This window comes from Fundulus heteroclitus, chromosome 6 (genome assembly GCF_011125445.2).
Source record: "Fundulus heteroclitus isolate FHET01 chromosome 6, MU-UCD_Fhet_4.1, whole genome shotgun sequence".
NCBI lineage: Eukaryota > Metazoa > Chordata > Actinopteri > Cyprinodontiformes > Fundulidae > Fundulus > Fundulus heteroclitus.
The window spans coordinates 574,441-596,576 of record NC_046366.1 but is presented as its reverse complement, the minus strand read 5'-3'; the positions used below and the strand labels follow the sequence as shown (position 1 = coordinate 596,576).

General features: G+C 40.4%; 1 protein-coding gene across 3 annotated transcripts in view; it reads left to right on the top strand.

Moving 5' to 3' along the window:
- agla (amylo-alpha-1, 6-glucosidase, 4-alpha-glucanotransferase a) overlaps positions 1-22,136 on the top strand; it is a 158,049-nt gene that overhangs the window by 74,053 nt on the left and 61,860 nt on the right. For all 3 annotated transcript variants that reach the window (XM_036137806.1, XM_036137805.1, XM_036137808.1), the window contains 4 exons: positions 8,813-8,915; positions 9,354-9,451; positions 11,887-12,026; positions 12,125-12,312. In XM_036137806.1, coding sequence (XP_035993699.1) covers positions 8,813-8,915; positions 9,354-9,451; positions 11,887-12,026; positions 12,125-12,312 — 529 coding nt within the window. The remainder of the gene's footprint in view (positions 1-8,812; positions 8,916-9,353; positions 9,452-11,886; positions 12,027-12,124; positions 12,313-22,136) is intronic.

The window sequence follows — 22,136 nt, the reverse complement described above, 5'->3', positions numbered from 1 at the left end:
TAACTCCTCCCAGAGATTTCGAGCGATTCAATTCGATTTTATTTATATAGCGCCAAATCATGAAACATGTCATCTCAAGGCACTTTACAAAATCAAGTTCAATCATATTATACAGATTGGGTCAGATTATACAGATTGGTCAAAAATGTCCTATATAAGGAAACCAGTTGATTGCATCAAAGTCCCGACAAGCAGCATTCACTCCTGGGGAACTGTAGAGCCACAGGGAGAGTCGTCTGCATTGTACATGGCTTTGCTGCAATCCCTCATACTGAGCAAGCATGAAGCGACAGTGGGAAGAAAAACTCCCCATTAACGGGAAGGAAAACCTCCGGCAGAACTGGGCTCAGTATGAACGGTCATCTGCCTCGACCGACTGGGGTTACAGAAGACAGAGCAGAGACACAACAAGAGAGACAAAAAAGCAGTGAAGCACACATTGATCTAGTAATCTGTTCTACATTAGATGGTAGTAGCGGGTGAGCCATCTTCTTTGGATGATGTCACAGTTAACAGAACCCCAGACCAGGTGTAGCTACTATGAAGAAAAAGAGAGAGAGCAAAAAGTTAAAAGCTGAAATGACGACAGTCATTTCAATGTAATACGATGCAAAACTGGAAAACAGTAGACTGAAGAACAGTAGAAATCAGTAGAGTGAGAAAATTAGACCCTGATGTCCTCCAGCAGCCTAGGCCTATCACAGCACAACTATAGAGATAGCTCAGGGTAACATGAGCCACTCTAACTATAAGCTTTGTCAAAAAAGAAAGTTTTAAGATTAGTCTTAAAAATAGATAGGGTGTCTGCCTCACGGACCAAAACTGGGAGTTGGTTCCACAGGAGAGGAGCCTGATAGCTAAAGGATCTGCCCCCCATTCTACTTTAAGAGACTCTAGGAACCACCAGCAGACCTGCAGTCTGAGAGCGAAGTGCTCTGTTAGGAACATACGGGGTAATCAGAGCTCTGATATATGATGGAGCTTGATTATTAAGGGTTTTATACGTTAGAAGGAGAATTTTAAATTCTATTCTTGATTTAACAGGAAGCCAATGAAGGGAAGCTAAAATTGGAGAAACATGATCCCTCTTGTTGATTTTCATCAGAACTCTTGCCGCAGCATTTTGGATCAGCTGAAGACTTCGAACTGCATTTTGTGGACTTCCTAATAGTAAAGAATTACAATAGTCCAGCCTTGAAGTAACAAATGCATGGACTAGTTTTTCAGCATCACCCCTGGACAGAATGTTTCTAATTTTGGCGATATTCCTGAGGTGAAAAAAGGAAACTCTGGAAACCTGTTTAGTATGGGATTTAAATGACATGTCTTGGTCGAAAACAACACCAAGATTTTTAACTTTATTACCAGAGGCCAAGTTAATGCCATCCAGATTAAGTGATTGATTAAGAACTTTATTTTTTGAAGACTCTGGCCCAAAGATTACAACTTCTGTCTTATCAGAATTTAAATGCAGGAAATTCATCCAGCTTTTGATGTCATCAAGACATGACTGCAGTCGAAGTAACTGATTGGATTCATCAGGATTTATGGATAAATATAGCTGAGTGTCATCAGCATAACAGTGGAAATTAATCCCATGCTGTCTGATAATTTTGCCAATCGGAAGCATATATATAGTAAATAGAATTGGTCCAAGGACTGAACCCTGTGGTACTCTACAAGTGACCCTAGAGTTTGAGGAAGATTTATTATTAACATGAACAAACTGGAATCTGTCTGACAGATAAGATTTAAACCAGCCTAATGCTTTTCCCTTAATCCCTACAGTATGCTCAAGTCTTTGTAGGAGAATATTGTGATCAACTGTATCAAATGCAGCACTGAGATCTAACAGGACAAGTATAGACACAAGTCCATTATCTGAGGCCATGAGAATATCATTGGTGACCTTCACCAGAGCTGTTTCAGTGCTATGATGAGCTCTGAAGCCTGACTGAAACTCCTCAAGTAGGTCATTACTTTGTAAATGTTCACATAGTTGATTAGCAACTACTTTCTCAAGAATTTTAGATAAGAAAAAAAGATTAGATATAGGTCTGTAATTTACTAACTCATCTTGATCAAGAGATGGTTTCTTAAGTAAAGGTTTAATAACAGCTACTTTAAAAGCCTGTGGTACATATCCATTTACCAAGGATAGATTAATCATGTCTAAAATAGGACCACTGATCAGAGGGAATACCTCCTTAAACAACTTGGTTGGGATTGGGTCTAACATACAGGTAGAAGGTTTAGATGAAGCTAAAATTTTAGATAGCTCAGAAAGCTCTACTGCTTTTAAACAGTTCAGACACTGTGCAGGTTCTAAAGATTCCTCCAACACTGCCTCACTTACTGAGGACGAGGTACATGTTTGGGAGGATGCCAATTATTTAATTTTTAATGGCATCAATTTTATTTATGAAGAATTCCATAAAGTCATTACTGCTAAGAGCTAAGGGAATGGATGGATCAACAGAGCTGTGACTCTGTGTAAGTTTAGCAACCGTACTAAAGAGAAACCTATGATTATTTTTATTCTCCTCAATTAATGATGAAAAATATGCTGCTCTAACTCTGTGAAGGCTCTTTTTTATACAACAATAGACTGTCTTTCCAGATTAGGTAGGATTCCTCTTGGTGTGTAGAGCGCCATTTTCTCTCCAATTTCCTAATATTGTGCTTCAAGGAACGCAGCTCTGAATTAAACCAGGGAGCCAGCTTCCTATGAAGTATCAGCTTCTTTTTCAAGGGAGCTACATTGTCTAATGCAGAACGCAATGACGAAGTCACACCGTTAACAAAGGTGTCGATTTGTGAATTGGAAGAAACAGCAATAAGGTTATTAAAAAATGGTCAGATAGGACAGGGTTGTGAGGAAATATTGTTAATTCTTCACAATCAATGCCATATATCAGCACAAGGTCTAAAGTATGTAACCAAGAGTGCGTCTGTTTATGCACATTTTGAACAAAACCAATTGAATCTAGGATAGTTTTAAAGGCTACACTGAGGTTATCACATTCAGTGTCAACATGAATGTTAAAATAGCCCACTATAATAACCTTGTCAGTGATTAATAATAATAATAATAATAATAATAATAATACATTTAATTTATACTGCACTTTCCATCAAAAGATCTCCAATTGCTACAGGTAAAAAAGAAAAAAAGCATTAAAAAAAAAAGCTTTTTTAGAAACATCTAAAGGGGACCAAAAGCTTTGCTAAAAAGAAATGTTTTAAGGCCTTTTTTAAAACACTCAGTGGACTGAGGTGCCCTCAAGGTGTCAGCGAGGGCACAAAATGCCCTATCTTCCATTGTCCTGAGTCTGGTTCTGGGAATGTGGAGGTGGTTTGAGTGAGTGGAGCAAAGGGACCGGGTTGTCTTCTGTGGGTTGATAAGTTCTTTGAGGTAGGCGGGGGCATCAATGCATGGATGCATTGATGTGTGAGTAGGGAAACCTTGTACTCAATCCTGGTGGAGATGGGAAGCCAGTGTAGTGAATGGAGGATGGGGGTAATGTGCTCATTTTTCCGTACTCTCATCAGGATCCTAGCTGCAGAGTTTTGAATGTACTGAAGCCTCTGCAGACTTTTTCTAGGGATCCCAATGAGAAGTGCGTTGCAATAGTCTTGTCTGGAGGAGACAAAGGCATGAACCAGCTTTTCTGCGTCTGGGAGGGAGAGAATGGGACGAATTTTGGAATTATTTTGGAGGTGATAGAAAGAGGTCTTGCATAGGTGATTTATATGGGCTTCAAAAGTGAGTTGGGAGTCCATTTTTACACCAAGGTTTCTAACTGTTGACGAAAGCGGGATGTTAGTACCAGAAAAGGTGATGCTGGTTATGGATAATGATTTGGTTTGATGAGGAGTTCCAACCAGGATGGCTTCGGTTTTTGAGCTGTTTAATTGAAGAAAGTTTTGCTACATCCATACCTTTATCTCCTCCAGACAGGTGGTGAGTTTTGAGACAGAGGGAACATGACCAGATTGAAAGGAACTATTTATAACAGCAGTGATCAGGGGACTTAGGGCAGTGATATGGGATTTTACCAGGGATGTTGGGAGAGGGTCCAGGGGACAGGTGGAGGATTTCATCTTCCTGCTGATGTTCTGCACCTCTTCTGATGAAATCTCAGGAAAGTAGTTTAGGGAATTTGACATGGTATGAGTTGGGGGAACAGTTTGGGTGGGAGGACCGGAGAGAGCAGAGCGAATAAGGGCAGTTTTTGATGTGAAGAAATCCATAAATGTATTGCACTGCTTTTCTGTAGTGGCAGTAAGTGGGGGTGGGGGGGGGGGGGGTTGTGGTTTGAGAAGGTTGTTTATAGTGGAAAAAACCTGCTTGGAATTTCCTGGGTTATTTCTGATGGCATCAGAGTAAAACTGTGATCTTGCGTCTTTGAGGGACTGTGCATATTTTTGTTTGTGCTCCCGGTAAATTTGTTTGTGGACAGTGAGGCCAGAGGCCCTGAAGCGGCGCTCAAGGAGCCGCCATGCTGCCTTCATCCTACGAAGCCCATCTGTGAACCAAGGTGCTGAGCGGGTGAAGATGACTGTTCTTGTTTTAACCGGGGCTTGAAGGTCCAGGAGGCTGCTCAGATGGCTGTTGTAGTAGTCCACTGCTTCATTGACTGATGGAAAGTGTGTGGAAAGATGTTGAAAGTCTGCTGCTAAGAGTTCTTGGTTTATGTTTTTAAGATTTCTGACAGATATTACGCTTAGGCTTCGAAAAACTGGATGGGGATGGCCGATCCATAGAAATGGCTTTGTGATCAGATACACCTAGGTCATGCACCTGCAGGTTGGGGAGAGGGGCAGAGTTTGTAATGAGCAGGTCCAGGGTATGCCCCCTAGTGTGTGTGGGGACATCAACAACTTGTTGTTTTAACTTAAAAAACAACAAGTTGTTTCCGATTGTTTCAGATAACCAAATCAGATAAGATTTGGATAATTTAATGGTCTTGTTTCAATAAAAAATCCTTGCAAGATGATTATGAGGGGGTACTACTTCACTAAAACCTCTATTCAGCCTCTGAGATGATTTTGGATCATATTACCCAGTTCTGGTCTAAAGTTGGAAATCAGCTTGTTTATAAAAACAGTATGTTATTACAGTAACTGGTTTCTTAGGCACGTTGATGGTCTTTGCAGCAGGATGTAAAGTTCAGGCTATTTCTACACCTGAATACTTTCTAACTTCCGCTAAGGTGGAAGTTACTGATTGGAACTTGCTGCTGTTATTCTTTTCATTAGTGATGTTTACTCTATTATCACCGAAAGTACACTAGCTTTAGTTAACTGTCTACTTGCTGCATGTAACTTTATGCTCTCTCCACTTCTGCTCCAATAAAGCTAGCTAGCTACTATACGTTATGTATTGATTTTCAAAAAATGCTTATTTACCTCTGCATTTGTCCTGTTTGCCTGCTCTTTCTTTCTTCCCTGAGTAGCGCCAGTTTTAGCCTCATTGACACGATTCACTTCAATTAAATTTTATTTATATAGCACAAGTTCGCCACACATGTAATCTCAAGGCGCTTTATAAAGTAAAATTTAATCAAATCATACCGATTGGTCAAAAAGTCTTCTATCTAAGAAAACTGTAGATTGCATTGAGTCTTGACAAGCAGCATTCATGACAGTGAACAGGAAAAAAGAGAAGCTTTTAACAGGAAGGAAAAGCCTCCAGCAGAACCAGGCTCAGTATGAGCTTGACCGACGTGGGGTTAGAGAAGACACAAAAAAGCACAGAAGCACACATTGATCTAGGAACCCTTTCTATGTTATAACAGAACGCCGGACCAGGTGTACTATGAAGAGAAAAATGACAAAGAGAACAAAAAGTTAAGTTTAAATAACAACAAACAATACATATTGGATTGGATAACAGTAGGAGTATTTAGTAGAGTGATAAAAATAGACTGTGATGTCCTCCAGTAGCCTAAGCCTGTAGCAGCATAACTTCAGTGATAATTCAGGGTAACATAAGCCACTCTAACTATACCCTTTGTCACAAAAGGAAAGTTTTACGCCTAGTCTTGAAAGTAGACAGGGTTTCTGCCTCACTGACCACAACAGCGATTTGGTTCCACAGAAGGGGAACCTGATAACTAAAGAATCTGCCTCCCATTCTACTTTATTTATTTATTTATTTATTTTTTATTTATTTTTTGGGGGGGGGGGGTTCGCGGCTCCAGTGGCTCCCATTCTACTTTTAGAATGGGAGGCAGATCTAATTTCATTAGATTTAGAATCTTTTCTTAACCATTCATGGGGTGTATTTAGCAACAAAAATGCTTTTTTCCAAGTATAAAGCAGCCATCCTAATTCATTGATGGACTCTTAAAGGTGGCTTTATGTATCCAACAGACATATTTTTGGTGATTTACGACAATCAAAGCAAATTGTATTTTTCTAGGACATCTGAAAATGACAATCTCTCTCACCTGGTGTGAATGTGAGTTTACCTGTGTGCGAATTCAGGAGACTATGAGTTGAAAGTAAAAAATTGATCACTCAGCGTAGGAGAAACATTAAAGGCGGTGGTGCACTTTGTTGTACAGGGCACCACGCTGACTCTCTAACATTTTAAACTTCACAGTTGAGCACACTTATTGGTTATTTCTTGTGGTAAGGTAAGTTTCTTTATATAGTACAAGACGATTCAAAATGCTGTACATGAATGAACATAAAAACATTAGCCATACAAAGGAAAAACAGAGGCAGATCTAATTAGTAGAACCAGGGTGTGTGTGTGTGTGTATGTATATATATATATATATATATATATATATATATATATCTATATATATAGATATATATATAATATATATCTGGATAGATATATATATATATATATATATGTATTAAGTATATATATATATTCATATAATATCTATCCTCTCTGTCTCTGTATCTCTCTTCTCTTATCTCCTGTCTCTCTCCTCTGTCTCTATCTTTCTCTATCCCTATAGTCTCTTCTGTATCTGTCTCTGTCTCTGTATCTCTCTCTGTCTCTGTTCTGTCTCTGTTTCTCTCTCTCTGTCCTCCTGTCTCTGTATGTGTCTCTATCTCTATCTCTCTCTGTTCTCTGTTATGTCTTGTCTCTCTTGATGGCTTGTTTCTCTGATCTTGTCATCTCTCTGCTTGATCTCTCTCCTCTCTCTCCCTCGCTTTCTACTGTCTCTCTCCTCTCTCTGTTCTCACTCTCTCGTTCTGTCTCTCTGTCTCTCTCTCTTCTTCTGTGTTCTCTTACTCTCTTGTCTCTCTCTCTCTATCTGTCTCTCTCTCTCTCTCTCTTGTCTACCTCCTGTCATCTCTCTGTCTCTCTCTCTCTTCTCTCTGTCTCTCTCTCTGTCTCTCTCTCTCTCTCTTCCCTATCTCTCTCTCTATGTCTCTCTGTCTCTCTCTCTCTCTTCCTCTCTATCTCTTCTCTCTCTCTATCTCTCTCTCTCCCCCCTCTCCCTCTCTCTCTACTCTCTCTCTCTCTCTCCCCTCTACCCTCTATCTCTCTCTCCCCCATCTCCCTCTCTCTCTGTCTCTGTTTCTCTCTCTCTGTGTCTCTCTCTCTTCTCTCTGTCTCTGTGTCTCCTCTCTCTTTGTGTCTCTCTCTCTCTCTCTGTCTCTGTGTCTCTCTCTCTCTCTCTCTCTTCTCTCTCTCTCTCTCTCCTCTCTCTACTCTCTCCCTCTCTCTCTCCCCTCTCTCCCTCTCTACTCTCTCCTTCTCTCCCTCTCATCTCTCCTCTCTCTCCTCTATATATAAGGGTAGGGATAGAGAGAGAAAAAGAGAAGCGATAGTCTACATCTATATACACACAGATACCTATAGATAGATAATAACACTATACATATACATAGATAATTAAAATACACACATAGAATATATTATTATTATATATATATATTATATATACATATATATACACATATACATATACATATATACATATATGTACATATATATACATATATATATGTATATGTATATATATATATATGTGTATATATATATATATATATATATGTATATGTGTATATATATATATATATATGTGTATATATATATATATATATATATGTATATATGTGTATATGTATATATCCATCCATTTTCTGAACCGCTTTATCCCTCATGGGGTCGCAGGGGGTGCTGGTGCCTATCTCCAGCGTTCAATGGGCGAGAGGCGGGGTACACCCTGGACAGGTCGCCAGTCTGTCGCAGGGCAACACAGAGACAGACAGGACAAACAACCATTCACGCACACACTCACACCTAAGGACAATTTTGGACAAACCAATTAACCTAACAGTCATGTTTTTGGTCTGTGGGAGGAAGCCGGAGTACCCGGAGAGAACCCACGCATGCACAGGGAGAACATGCAAACTCCATGCAGAAAGACCCAGGGGTGTACTCGAACCCAGGACCTTCTTGCTGCAAGGCAACAGCGCTACCCACTGCGCCACTGTGCAGCCTATATATATATATATATATATATATATATATATATATATATATATATATATATATATGTATATGTGTATATATATGTAAATATATGTATATGTATATATGTAAAATATATGTATGTAGTTGTATATATGTAATATATAAATATCTATATATATATATATATAATATAAATATATATAATATAAATATATATATATATATATATATATATATATATATATATATATATATATATAATATAAATGTGGGGCAGATATTCAGTAGTGAAGTAAAAGGCTTTGGGTCATTTCAAACTCTAAGATATACACATCTTCTGGTTTCATCTCTGTCCAGCTCTTCCCCACAACATATTGAAGAGAGCTGTGGTTGGCTGAAACAGAGGTTGACTGAGCTGAATAAAGAGCAGTACCACATCGTACACCAGCATCAGGAGCAGGTAACAGGCAACACAGTATAGGTCACCACTTTTAAGAATTTTGAAGACTGAATGATGAACATGGGGAGTGCTTGCTACCTTCAGCATTTAAACCACAAAGAATATCTGGCTAGATTTCTGAATGTCTTGATTTGTTAGAATAATTAGAGGACACAAATCACATCATATTGTACATTGGGCTGCTTCTTCTGATTGTCCTCAATATCTTGCTTGTTTACTGTTTAAAGTGAATAAAACCATGGTTGGCACAAAGAACATAACAAATAATATAACAATGTTTGCAATTAAGCTACCTTGCTAACTGGACAGTTTTAGATTTATTTTTTTTATTCCTTTTACAGGCACAATTAAAATGCTAGACTCTCTATTGTGTGTGCTTGATATTATGGAGAATTCACTGGACATTGTTATCCCCTTTCCTGTATTTCTTTTTGCTAGGCAGTCAACTGCATTGTGGGGAACATTGTGTATGAACGGCTAGCTGACCATGGACCTAAATTGGGTCCTATTACACGAAAAAGCCCTCTAGTCACCAGGTAATGACTCATGGGGAAGGAACAGAGTACATTGGTTTTCTTTCCAACATGTTAGTTCAAATGATAATCTCGTATGCAGTGTTCTGTTTAAATAACACCAATCTATATTTTTCATGTTCAGCTGGAAAGCAATTCTGTCATTACTTGAAAAGTAGATTGTCTACAGAAGAACTGACGTTAACTTCCAATTTTGAACATTATAACAAAAACCAAGAAGCTAACATCAGTAGCCGTTTGCTTTGCATATTGGCTCAAAGAGTAAATTGCTACATTCAAAAGTTTTGCTCATATACACATGTTCCTCTTTTGCATATTGTTGTGTCTACCACTAGGTGGTGTATGAGTATAGAATGAAAAAAGAAGTAAGATGGAAAAAAGGTATACATGATGTTACTGTTCTGCTGAACAAGTTCTGAATGAAAGCTGTTAAGAGTTTTTTGCCTACCTGAGTTTCTACCTTGTCATGGCTCCCAAACATAACAATTGGCAACGATGACGTCTGTAACCATGCCTGCACCTTTGCTGCCCTGCAGTGGAGAACCTACGGTCCCGTTTTCCATGTGGTGGAAAATGTTCAAGAACTACTTAGCGGCTGTTCATGCTACTGGCAATGCCTGGTCCGATGCTAGACGCCATGCTCTACTAATTCATGCACTTGGCTTCGAGGGACAACGTTTATTTTACACCTTGCCTAACGCCAGCACTTTATACATTGAGGCAATGACGGCATGCAACCGCTGTGGTAAGACTGGACTCTTTTCTAAAGTTTGCCGCTCAGCTAAACAAGTCGGGGAAGTAATGCCTGAAGCGGTTAAGATAAGATAGACTTTATTGATCTCACAGTGGAGAAATTCACTTGTCACATCGGCTCAATAATAAAAAGAAGGCGTAAAAAGGAGGAAAAGGTGCATAAGGTGTATACAGTGTGTCCACATATATACAGTGGATCGAAAAAAATTAAAAAAAAGGAAATAAAGCAGATATTTAAGATGACTTATGTACATTCAAGGTGACTTATATACATATGGATTTGATGGTGTACATTAAAGTGGTACCAGGTAAAGAACAACAGTGAGGTAGTGATATAACTAACAGCGGAAGTCTCTTATTAAACAGGAATATTGCACAGGTTATTGCTCAGGGTATTAAATAGTCATTGCACATTAGTTATTGCACAAGTTATTACAGTTATAGTGCAGCATTGTATAGTCTAATGGCAGTAGGAATAAATGACTTGCGGTAGTGCTCCTTTTTACAGACAGGGTGTCTAAGTCTGTCACTAAAGGAGCTGCTCAGCACCTCTACAGTCTGGTGCAGGGGGTGAAAGGTGTTGTCCGTGATGGATGTGAGCTTGGACAACACCTCCTCTCGGCCACTTCCTCCACCAAGTCCAGAGTGCAGCCCAGGACAGAAGTGGCCTTCATCACCAGCTTGTGCAGTCTCTTTCTATCCCACTCTGCGCTGCCTGGGGCCCAGCAGACGACAGCGTAGAGGAGTGCTGAGGCCATCACAGAGTCATAGAAAGTTTTAGCAGGGGCCTGCTCACACCAAAGGACCTCCGCCTCCTCAGGAGGTGGAGACGGCTCTGGCCCTTCTTGTATAGAGTGTCGGTGTTATGAGTCCAGTTCAGTTTATTGTTGACGTGAACACCCAGATATTTGAAACTCTCCACAGTCTCTGTCCTGCCCCTGGATGTTCATGGGGGAGTGAGGTGGGAGTTTTCTCCTGAAGTCGATCACCATCTCCTTGGTCTTACTGGTGTTTAAACACAGGTGGTTCTTCTCACACCAGTCCACAAAGTTCATGATGACCTCTCCACACATCCCTGACGTTGTTCTGCGCCAACTGCTCCTCCATCTTCCTCCCAGAGTCCTCAATTGGAGCTCTCGCTGGACTCTATGCTGCTCCTCTCTGTCCCCTGAGTAGAAAGCCCTCTTCTTCTGGTTCAGGAGGACTTTCAGCTCAGGGGTCACACAGTGGGGGTTGTTTAGAAAGAACCGTAGCCGTCGTGTAGGCACAAAGCTCTCCACACAGAAGGTCATGTAGCCAGTGATACATTCAGTCTGGCTACATGAGGCACAATGGAAAAAATAAGTAAGGTGGAAAAAATATATACATGTATTGTTCTGCTGAACAAGTTCTGAGTCATAGCTGTTAGTTCTTTGCCTGCGTGAGCTTCTACCTCATCCTGGCTCCCAAACATAACATATGTGAGCACAAGTTTTCATTGTAGCAATTAATTTTTTAAGCTACTATGCAAAGGCAACCACTTGCTTAAAAGTCAGTTAATCAGTTACTCCTCAGACTGTAAAAGTCTGGAGAAGAAAAGAAGAAACAAAGTTTTTCAACAAAGAGGACCTGCTATTTTTTAAATACTTTTTATAATGGTGAAGTTATGGGACTGAGATGTGTGGGTCATCATATCTTTGTTCCAGCTATTTCACCTTCCCCTATGTGGAAATGACTTTAGACCAGGAGATGGAGTTTCTAAGCCAGCCGGATAAGATGTGCCACTTCTTGGCTCACAATGGCTGGGTTATGGGGGATGATCCACTGCGCAACTTTGCTGAATCAGGTAGAAATCAGAGACAACAGCCTAGCAAGCAGAGATGGTATGTGATCAAATAATGGCCAGTATTTTATTGACTGTAGATGCATGTTTTTTCTTTGTAGGGTCCAATGTGTATCTGCGTCGGGAGCTGATCTGCTGGGGAGACAGTGTCAAACTCCGCTATGGGAATGGACCTGAGGATTGCCCCTACTTGTGGGAGCACATGCAGAAATACACAGAAATTACTGCCAAATATTTCCATGGAGTCCGGTTGGACAACTGCCACTCTACACCCTTGCATGTTGCTGAGGTACCATGAACCATTGTCATGTTATCACATAATACTTCATCCTAAACACAATATAGTTCAGTGAAACACACTGCTTTGTAATAATGCTGTTGTCTTACAGACTGTGCAGTTAATCATTGAATTATTTCTCTTCTTTGACACTGCTGTTAAATCATTATCATTGAGAACGTACAAAAAAAAAACAGCAACGTAGATAATTTATTTGAGTAGAAAGTTGTGATATAAGAAAAAATGTAACATAACTCAAATGTGTCTGTTTTACTTTTATTTAAAGGTATAGTAGGTGGTCTTTTTTTGCTTTGAGTTTTTTGAATAATCACCTAATTTATTGTTTGTCCCACATGCCAATCATCACGACGAGCTCACAGAACATCAGTGTGTGTGCACATTCCCCGTTAGTTTCTGCTTGCTGGCTGCACATGCAGACTTCTAGTGTTTACAGACCTCTCAACGTCTATGGAAAGTTTAGTACGAGATTTATTTGAAGCTCGGCGGCCTTGGGGTTGTAGGGATGGTGTTAGGGAGGTGTTAGCAGCTTTGCTTTACTATCCCAGGGAGGGGTAGGGGTTAATTTTGCTTACATTTGTACCACCTATCGGGGTAGACTCAGGAGGAGTGGATCTAGTCAGACGAGAAAATCATAAAAATCAATATGACTCAACTTGAACCAACAAATAAATCAATTAACCTGCCCGCAAGAGGACTGTGTTAGTATAAATGAGTCATCTCCCTCTAATTATTAAAATTTCCACATTCCCAGAACTATAGCACAAGGAGGAGTAGCAACCATCTTTCAGTCTGATTTATTAATTGGTCCCACACTAATTAATAACTACAATTCTTTTGAACATTTAACCCTTAGTTTCCCTCATCCAAACTGCAAAGCAATAAAACCTCTTTTGTTTGTTGTTTGTATGGTCCACCAGGCCCTTACACTAAGCTTTTAGATCAGTTTTCAGACTTATCTGATTTAGTATTAAACACTGACAAGATTATTATTGCGGGGGATTTTAACATTCATGTTGACACTGAATGTGATAAACTTAATGTAGGGTTTAATACTATCCTAGATTGAATTGGTTTTGCTCAAAATGTGCATAAGCCTTCATACTTTGTGCCTTGTGCTGTCATATGGTATTGATTATGAATAATTGACAGTATTTCCTCACTACCCTGTCCCATCCCATCCCATTTCAATAACCTTTGAGTTCAATTTAAGTTCTCCACCCCCAAAAGAAGGTTTCATTATAGTAGATTTTTATCAGATAATACTGTATGAAAATTTAAAGAGTCTGTCCCCCTTTTTAATTTTCTCAGTATCACATAAATGCCCAGCAGATGGCAGCAATGTTATTTCTTCCCTTTCACAAATTGACGATTTTATTGACCGTGTCACTTCCTCGTTGTGTTTTGCATTAGACAATGTTGCCCACTTGAAAACAAAGGTGATTATTCACAGGGCTCGCTCCCTGGTTTAATTCAGAGCTGCATTCTTTCGAGCACAAAGTTCAAGCACATCTACTGGAATCCTACCTAATCTGGAAAAACTGTCAATTGTTGTGTAAGACCATTGGCAGTTACAGCAGCATATTTTTCATCATTAATAGAGTAGAATAAAAATTAGCCTAGGTTTCTCTTTAGTACAGTTGCCAAACTTAGTCATAGCTCTTTTGATCCAGCCATTCCTTCAGCACTCAGCAGCAATGACTTAATGGGATTGTTCATAAATAAAATTGATTTTATTAAAAATAAAATATTTTTTAATAAAAGCATCCTCCCAAACATGATCTCATCCTCAATAAGTGAGGCCGCACTGGAGTAATCTTCACAGCCTGATAGGTGTTTGGACTGCTAGGACGCCAGTAGACCTTTCTGAGTTCTAAAGTTTTTGCTTCATCTAAACCTTCAACTTTTATGTTGGGTTAAAGTTTTCCGTCACTGTCACGGATTTCCGTTTAAACTGTAGCTGTGCACAACCAATGAAACCTGGCAGAGCCGGGACATTAGCCAATCAGATAGAGAGTAGGGCGGTTCTTTGCAAAGTGGACATCTGCCAGTTTGAGGTATGTTGGTGTGTCCCATCATTTTAACTTTTGGAAGAAAATCTCGAACTAGCCACATGTGGCCTGAATGAAAGTAGTGGTGGTCAAAGGTTTTCTTTGGATTTTTATGAACCAGCAAGTCAAAAAGTAGAGCAGATCAAACATCTGAGAACAACTCCCATCGGTAAGTGTGTCTATCACTGTTATTGCAGTGAGTTATTTCCACCTGTGGCCATGTCATTTGTCAGTGTTTATTCCCTCGCTTCCATTAACTTAACTGATAAATACGGGCAACCAACCAGGATTTTCCTCGGTGTGTGCTATTCTGTTTTATTTAAACACAAACAAAGTAGCACACACCGACAACAATAAACAACATATAAACACGTGTTCAAAAGGTTCACTTAAATTTAAAACCTAACTTATTAGTTGCTTCATGTTCTCCCAGAATTTACACAATTTAGGGCAATCCCAGAAATTATTCCACAACCACTCCAACACAGAGGGGAAACATTTATGATAGGTTATAGCAAAACCAGGATCAAGTCTCCCCAGGCCATTTTGAGTAATTTACAGATTCTGAAAGAGTGGAACCTAAGCTTTCCAATGAGGTTAGATTTTTGTAAATTAAAAATAAATTGAAGAGGATACGACCATTTGAATGTTGGAGCTCTGCAAAGAAGATTGGGGAGAAAACGGGGCTCAAAGTTTCTTTAGAATCACCCATATTCAGGGGGGTGTTAATAAAAGCTATCTTTGCATACCATGCAGCAACACCTTCCACCCCTTCAATGTATGTCAATAGTGTCCAGATCAATTCCCAGCACAATATTATTTATATAAAGATAGATCTGTGCGCTGAACAATCATCTTTCAACTGTCCACACACACACACAGACAAACACACCATCTAAGTGAATTTAATTCATCTGAATGCAGTATTTGCCATACTCTGATTGGATGGGGAAAAAAACTGTCTGTGATTGGCTTTAACAGCTGAGCGAGTGCACAGCTGGTGTGCGTGAGCAAAGTAGCGCGCGAGCAGAGATGGAACTCACGGCGAGGACAGTGGGTTGAGAAGAGTTTATCAGACCGTGCCAGACCGGTTTTGAGCGTTGAGAGTTGTTTCACTGCGCGCTTGGATTGGTTCCTGCGCGCTCAAACAGAAGGCACGAATATCGCTACATAGTTGAGCGGCAGCGCTGTCTTCTTCTCTGTCTTCATGCGCCTCCCTGTGACTCTTTGGCGCCCCCCAGGGGAGGCGCGCCTCACCTATTGAAAACCCCTATGCGACATTGATTAATCTGCGTTATTTTTTTTAATCCGTTAATTCTTTTAAAATTTATCGAAATTAACGCGTTATTTTGACAGCCCTAATATATATATATATATATATATATATATATATAATATATATATATATATTATATATATATATATATATATATAATATATATATATATATATATATATTAGGGCTGGGCAAGTTAACGCGTTAATTTTGCGTTAATTCATTACACTATTAACGGCGATATTTATTTTATCGCGCATTAACGCATGTTGCTCACATGCTTTCAGTCAGTGTCAGTCAGCAGGCGCTGACTGCAGCGCGCTGACTGCAGCGCGCTGACTGCAGCGCGCTGACTGCAGCGCGCTGACTGCAGCGCGCTGACTGCAGCGCGCTGACTGCAGCGCGCTGACTGCAGCGCGCTGACTGCAGCGCAGCGCGCTGACTGCAGCGCGCTGACTGCAGCGCGCTGACTGCAGCGCGCTGACTGCAGCGCGCTGACTGCAGCGCGCTGACTGCAGCGCGCTGACTGCAGCGCGCTGACTGCAGCGCGCTGACTGCAGCGCGCTGACTGCAGCGCGCTGACTGCAGCGCGCTGACTGCAGCGCGCTGACTGCAGCGCGCTGACTGCAGCAGCACTCTCCCGCTCCCCCTCCCCTCTCGTACATGGCTCAGCGGCGCCAGCCAATCAGCACGCAGGCTCAGCCTGGCCCGCCCACTCAGCTCTCACACAAACTTAATACACAAACAGCTGAGAGAGACCGCAGCAGCGAAAAAACATGACCAGGGGAAGTAGCACCGTTTGGCTTTATTTTAATACCGTAAATGAAATCAAGCTGTATGTTTTGTAAAAAGCCGGTTCATTTCAGTGGAAACACAACAAATTTATCTAAGCACGTGAAAAAAACATGAAAACGTCGAGCCCCAGAAACGGAGAGAGGAGACGAAACTTCTGTCATTGCCCCGACAGACCCACAGACGTCTCTGACTGAGGCGTTTCAGTCCTCCAGAGAACATCCAGGTAGATCAGTGGATGGATGGATGGATGGATGGATGGATGGATGGATGGATGGATGGATGTTACTGGAGCCCACACATAACATGTAATTAAGACCTTGAAAGAACCCAGTACATATATTAAAAAGTGTTATTTAAGATAAGATAAAATTAGCTAAAACTTTTTTTATCCCACGACGGGGAAATTTATAGGATTAAAGCAACAGGCAGGTCCACACAACACAGACAAAATTACATAAGGATTGAAATATATAAGAGGTGGATTAGCGAAAAAACACTGAACATAACATTATTATTATTATTATTATTATTATTATTATTATTATTATTTAATTGTAATAATAAAATAAAAACCACAAAACCCAAAAGGTCAGCAGTTTCATGATACATCAAGCTTAGGGACTGGCTAATATACAGCAGGTCAAAAAAGGCCATATTTTGGCTGCAGTGCTGCTGTTCTCTTATGAAGAAAAGATCAACTAGTGCACTAAATTCAATAGATGGGTTGAAAATATCCAGTATAAAATAAGTGCTACAAATGTTACAACACTTTTGTTCATATGGCAGCAGAACATTAAAATAAAAGTGCTCTTTACACTACTTTTGAATTCATTCTTGGAGTTTGTAAATACAATGCGATTAATCGCGATTAATCGCGATTAATCAGGGCGATTAATCGCGATTAATCGCGATTAATCAGGGCGATTAATCGCGATTAAATATTTTAATCGTTGCCCAGCCCTAATATATATATATATATATATATATATATATATATATATATATATATATATATATATATATATATATATATATATATATGGGATGAAGATGGCGACAGTGTGTGAGGCGGGCCGTCAGCTGCTCCGATTGTTGTGTTTCTGCTGTTTGTAACACATGTTGCACATACCGTCAACACTCTATGGGTGTATGATCGCTAAACGCTGTTAGATCTGAGAATCTACGCCAAAAATCTTGTCAATTTTAATTATTATGGTCAAAAAACTCTACCTCCTTTCCTATCGGACATCCCGACATGCCTCTGCCACTCTCCAGCACCACCCCCGTGGCAAAAAAACGGCACAGCCGCCGGGGTAGGCGTGGTGGCTGTATGGTGAGGCTGAGAGCCGGGATGGTGCGTTCTGATCGAGGTGGATATGGAACGGGGCCTCGCCTTTGTGTCTCTTGACGTTCCCTGGACCCTGTCGCTGCCTGGTTGGTGCCGGTGGTGGGCTCGGATGTGATGTTGCAGCCCCGCGGACCCTGGTCTTCTCGTCCCCGCTGGCGCCGAGTAAATCTGGAAAATCTGCGGCCTCTGTGTCGGGCCTCCCGGTCAGATTTTCGTCCTGACCCGCCAGCTCATGCTAGGTTTGGCCTGGTAAACGCCAGATCGCTTATGAATAAATCATTTATCCTTAAGGATTTCTTCATATCCCGGGAACTGGATTTCTTCTTTATCTCTGAGACCTGGCTGAGGGTTGGTGAGTCCAGTGTCTTCACCGAACTTCTACCTGATGAGTGCTGCTTTTTTTTACTCTCCTCAGACGTCTGGCCGAGGAGGAGCAATTGCAATTGTTTTTAAGAGTGACTTTAAATGTAAACAGCTATCGCTATCACCCTCCTTTACCAGCTTTGAACTCAGTTTGTTTCAGCTGGGGCATTCTCACACGGTGCTGTGTGCTGTGGTCTATCGGCATCCCAAATATGACAGAGACTTTTTAACAGACTTTTCTGTGTTCTTGGCCGATATTATGCCCAAATGACCGGGTCCTTATTGTTGGAGATTGTAATATTAATGTGTGTTTCCCTGAAAACCCTTTGGCGCAAGACTTTTTAAACATCATTGACTCTTTTAATCTCGTGCAGTCTGTACTTGGGCCTACACATGAACGTGGTCACACACTTGATATTGTTTTATCTTATGGTTTGCCTGTTCTTAACCTGTAGGTCTGTGACGCTTTTTTCTCAGATCATATGCCTGTACTTTTTGAAGCTCCGGTTTGCTGTCACACAGTTAAACCTCACGCTGCTGCTTGCAGATGTCGAGTTATTAACCCTTCCACTGCTGCTCTCTTCTCCGCAGTTTTCAGTCAGAACTGCGTCATTCCCGAGTCTGTGTGTGAGGATACAGAGGCGCTTAACTCATGATTTCTCGACACCTGTCAAACTGCCATAGACATTGCGGCTCCATTAAATATCAGGCAGCAGAAAGCTAAATCAGAGCCTTGGCTGAATGAAACAACCCGGACTGCCAGACGGGACTGTCGAAGAGCTGAGCGAAATTGGAAAAAGGACAAATTGCAAATTTCTTTTCAATTACTGAGAGATTGCTGGCGTCATTACCAATCCACTGTGAAAGAGGCTAAAAGAAAATATTTTTCTGATATTGTTCTTTTAAACTGTGTGCTGTTTAAAGTTATCAACTCTGCTCTGAATGCACCACAGACTGGAATTGAGGCCTCCCCTGCTGTGTGTGAGAACTTTCTTCACTACTTTATTGATAAAGTCACTTCTACCAGAGCACTTATTTCACCTCCTGCTTCTGATCCTTCAGTGTTTGTCCCCTGCTCTGCTGTGTTTGACATGTTTGAGCCTGTGACCCTGCCTTTTGTGCAGGAGATTGTGGGTCACCTGAAGCCCTCAGGGTCTCCATATGATACTGTCCCGCCCCGATTGTTTAAGGAGGTTTTTCCCACTATTGGGCAATTATGTCTTGCAATTATTAATAGCAGTCTGTCTTCTAGAGTAGTCCCTGTAAATCTTAAACATGCAGTTGTGCAGCCTCTATTAAAAAAACCTGGGCTGTATCCTACTGTTCTGTCAAATTGTAGGCCTATTTCTAAATTGCCCTTCATTTCTAAAATCTTAGAGAAGATTGTTTATTCCCAGCTCTTGGATTTTTTAAATGAACAAAATGTTCTTGAGACTTTCCAATCCGGCTTTAAAACATTGCACAGCACAAAATCAGCGCTTTTAAGAGTTTTTAAAGACATTTTGTTTAGATACTGACTCTGGACACTGTGTTATCCTTGTACTTTTAGACTTGACTGCAGCATTTGATACAGTGGATCATGAAATCCTGATTGCTCGTTTGGAGCAGTGGGTGGGCATCAGTGGCTCAGCACTGGAATGGTTCATGTCCTATCTGTCACATCGGACTTTCTGTATAAGCCTTGATGATTCTGTGTCCTCCACTGCTCCTCTCTCATGTGGGGTACCACAGGGCTCTGTGCTTGGCCCTCTTTTATTTTCTCTTTATCTACTCCCACTCGGCTCCATTCTCAGGAATTATGACATTTTCTTTCAGTGTTATGCGGATGACAGCCAAATCTATGTCCCCCTCAAAAAGTCTGATTCCTACTCAGTTGACCCGCTACTAAAGTGTTTACACGACCTTGAAGCTTGGATGTCTTTAAATTTTCTGAATTTTAATGAAGAAAAGACAGAAGTCATGGTCTTTGGTGGCACGTCTGTGCCCCACTTTACCTCTCTGAGCTGCTGCACCCCTACACCCCTAGCCGATCTCTCAGGTCAGCTAACCAGCTGCTCCTGACAGTATATATATATATATATATATATATATATATATATATATATATATACCTCCTTAAATAACTTGGTTGGGATTGGATCTAACATACAGGTAGAAGGATTAGATGAATCTAAAATTCTTAGATAGCTCAGAAAGCTCTACTGCTTCTAAACAAGTCAAACACACAAATCAGGTTCTAAAGTTTCCTCCAACACTGCCTCACTTACTGAGGACGAGGTAATCATGTTTGGGAAGGTGCCAATTATATTATTTTTAATGGAATCAATTTTATTTATGAAGAATCCCATAAAGTCATTACTGCTGAGAGCTAAGGGAATGGATGGATCAACAGAGCAATGACTCTGGGTAAGTTTGGCAATTGCACTAAAGAGAAATCTAGGATTATTTTTATTCTCAGTTAATGATGAAAAATATGCTGCTCTAACTCTGTGAAGGGTCTTTTTATATAACTGTAGACTGTTTTACCAGATTGGGTAGGATTCCTCATGGTGTGTAGAGCGCCATAAAGGCCCATAAGGCTCATAAAATTGGAGTTTATAAATTTGCCGCATTGTTTCACTCACGAAACCCCAAAAGACATCTGCTAACCTGGATCTCATCTGACAAAGCTTAAAATACTATCAGAAACATCCTCAAAAACCATGTAAAGGTATCACCTGCTGAGTAAAGAGTTTACAGCATAGTTTTGGTATGTTCTTTTTACCATGTACTCACCTGAAAAATAATAGAAATAGGCGAGAACAATGATTAGAGGTAATGCTACCTTTAATATCCAGATTGCGTTTGAGGAAAACTGAAGGTCTGCCATGAAACCAACTTGAAGCATCAGCTCACAACGTTTTTTCCTCACCATTAAAGCTTCTGTGCCCTGTTAAATCCGGTAAAGCATTGAATATAGGCTTAATAATGTCAAGATGAAAATAAAATGTTGATATATATTAAAACAATTAGAGTAGAGAAACGTTCCCAGATGCAATCTGGCACACAGCCAATTATGATAGGTACGAATGTACAATAAATAATCACACAGACTGTGTGTGTGCCTGTGTGTAATCATGTGTGTGTATGTATGCGCATGTGTGTGTTTGTCTGTGAACTGTCCCAGATAGCACTTGCGACCATTAGTCTTTATTAGTTATGGAACGTTATCAGACAGTTCAGTGCGCTTCAAGGTCAGAAATGTCAGAGCGTCTTGTTTACATAACATCTAGGATAAATTAAGATTGTAGGGGAGCCAGTTTGGATAACAGCATTTGTTTTGGGCAGGCAGACTTTTCTACTTCTGTCTGCCTTAAAGTCTCACATGTACATCTCAATGGCGATTCCAAAGAAGCCAAAATTGTGGTCATTCTGCCAGATCCCAGCTTCCAGCTTTCTCCAAGATTGTTCCCATTCTGCCAGCAAGTTCACAAATCGCAGCTGGCCTGCAGTTCTGCTTACAATGGTTGGGAATTGATAACGTTTTCATGATTCTGATTCCCTTATCGATTCTGTGAAACGATTCGAGTCCTTATCGATTCTCTTATTGATTCCAATTTGGGGAAATTTTTTAACCTCTTAAACAAAGATAGACATGGTATTAAGCATTTAAATTTAAAGTAATACTAATTTAACATTTTAGAGACATAAAAAGGACAACAAATAAACATTAAAGTACGGTTTATAGGTTGGGTTCTGCAATGTTATAAGATGAGGATAAAACGCAAACCAATCTCTGCTCAAAATGGTGATCTGCACCGCCTAATCTACTTTCAGCAGTTATCATCAGTTATTGCAGCCGTAAACTGCATAAAATATGGGCAGTTTACTCTGCTCCTATCAGGATGAGCTGCAGTGCGTTTTGAGGCGGAGGTATATTTCAGTGTCACTTAGCCCAAACAAGCAACTTCATTTTCAGAAACAAGCCCAAAAAACTGCAACCCCA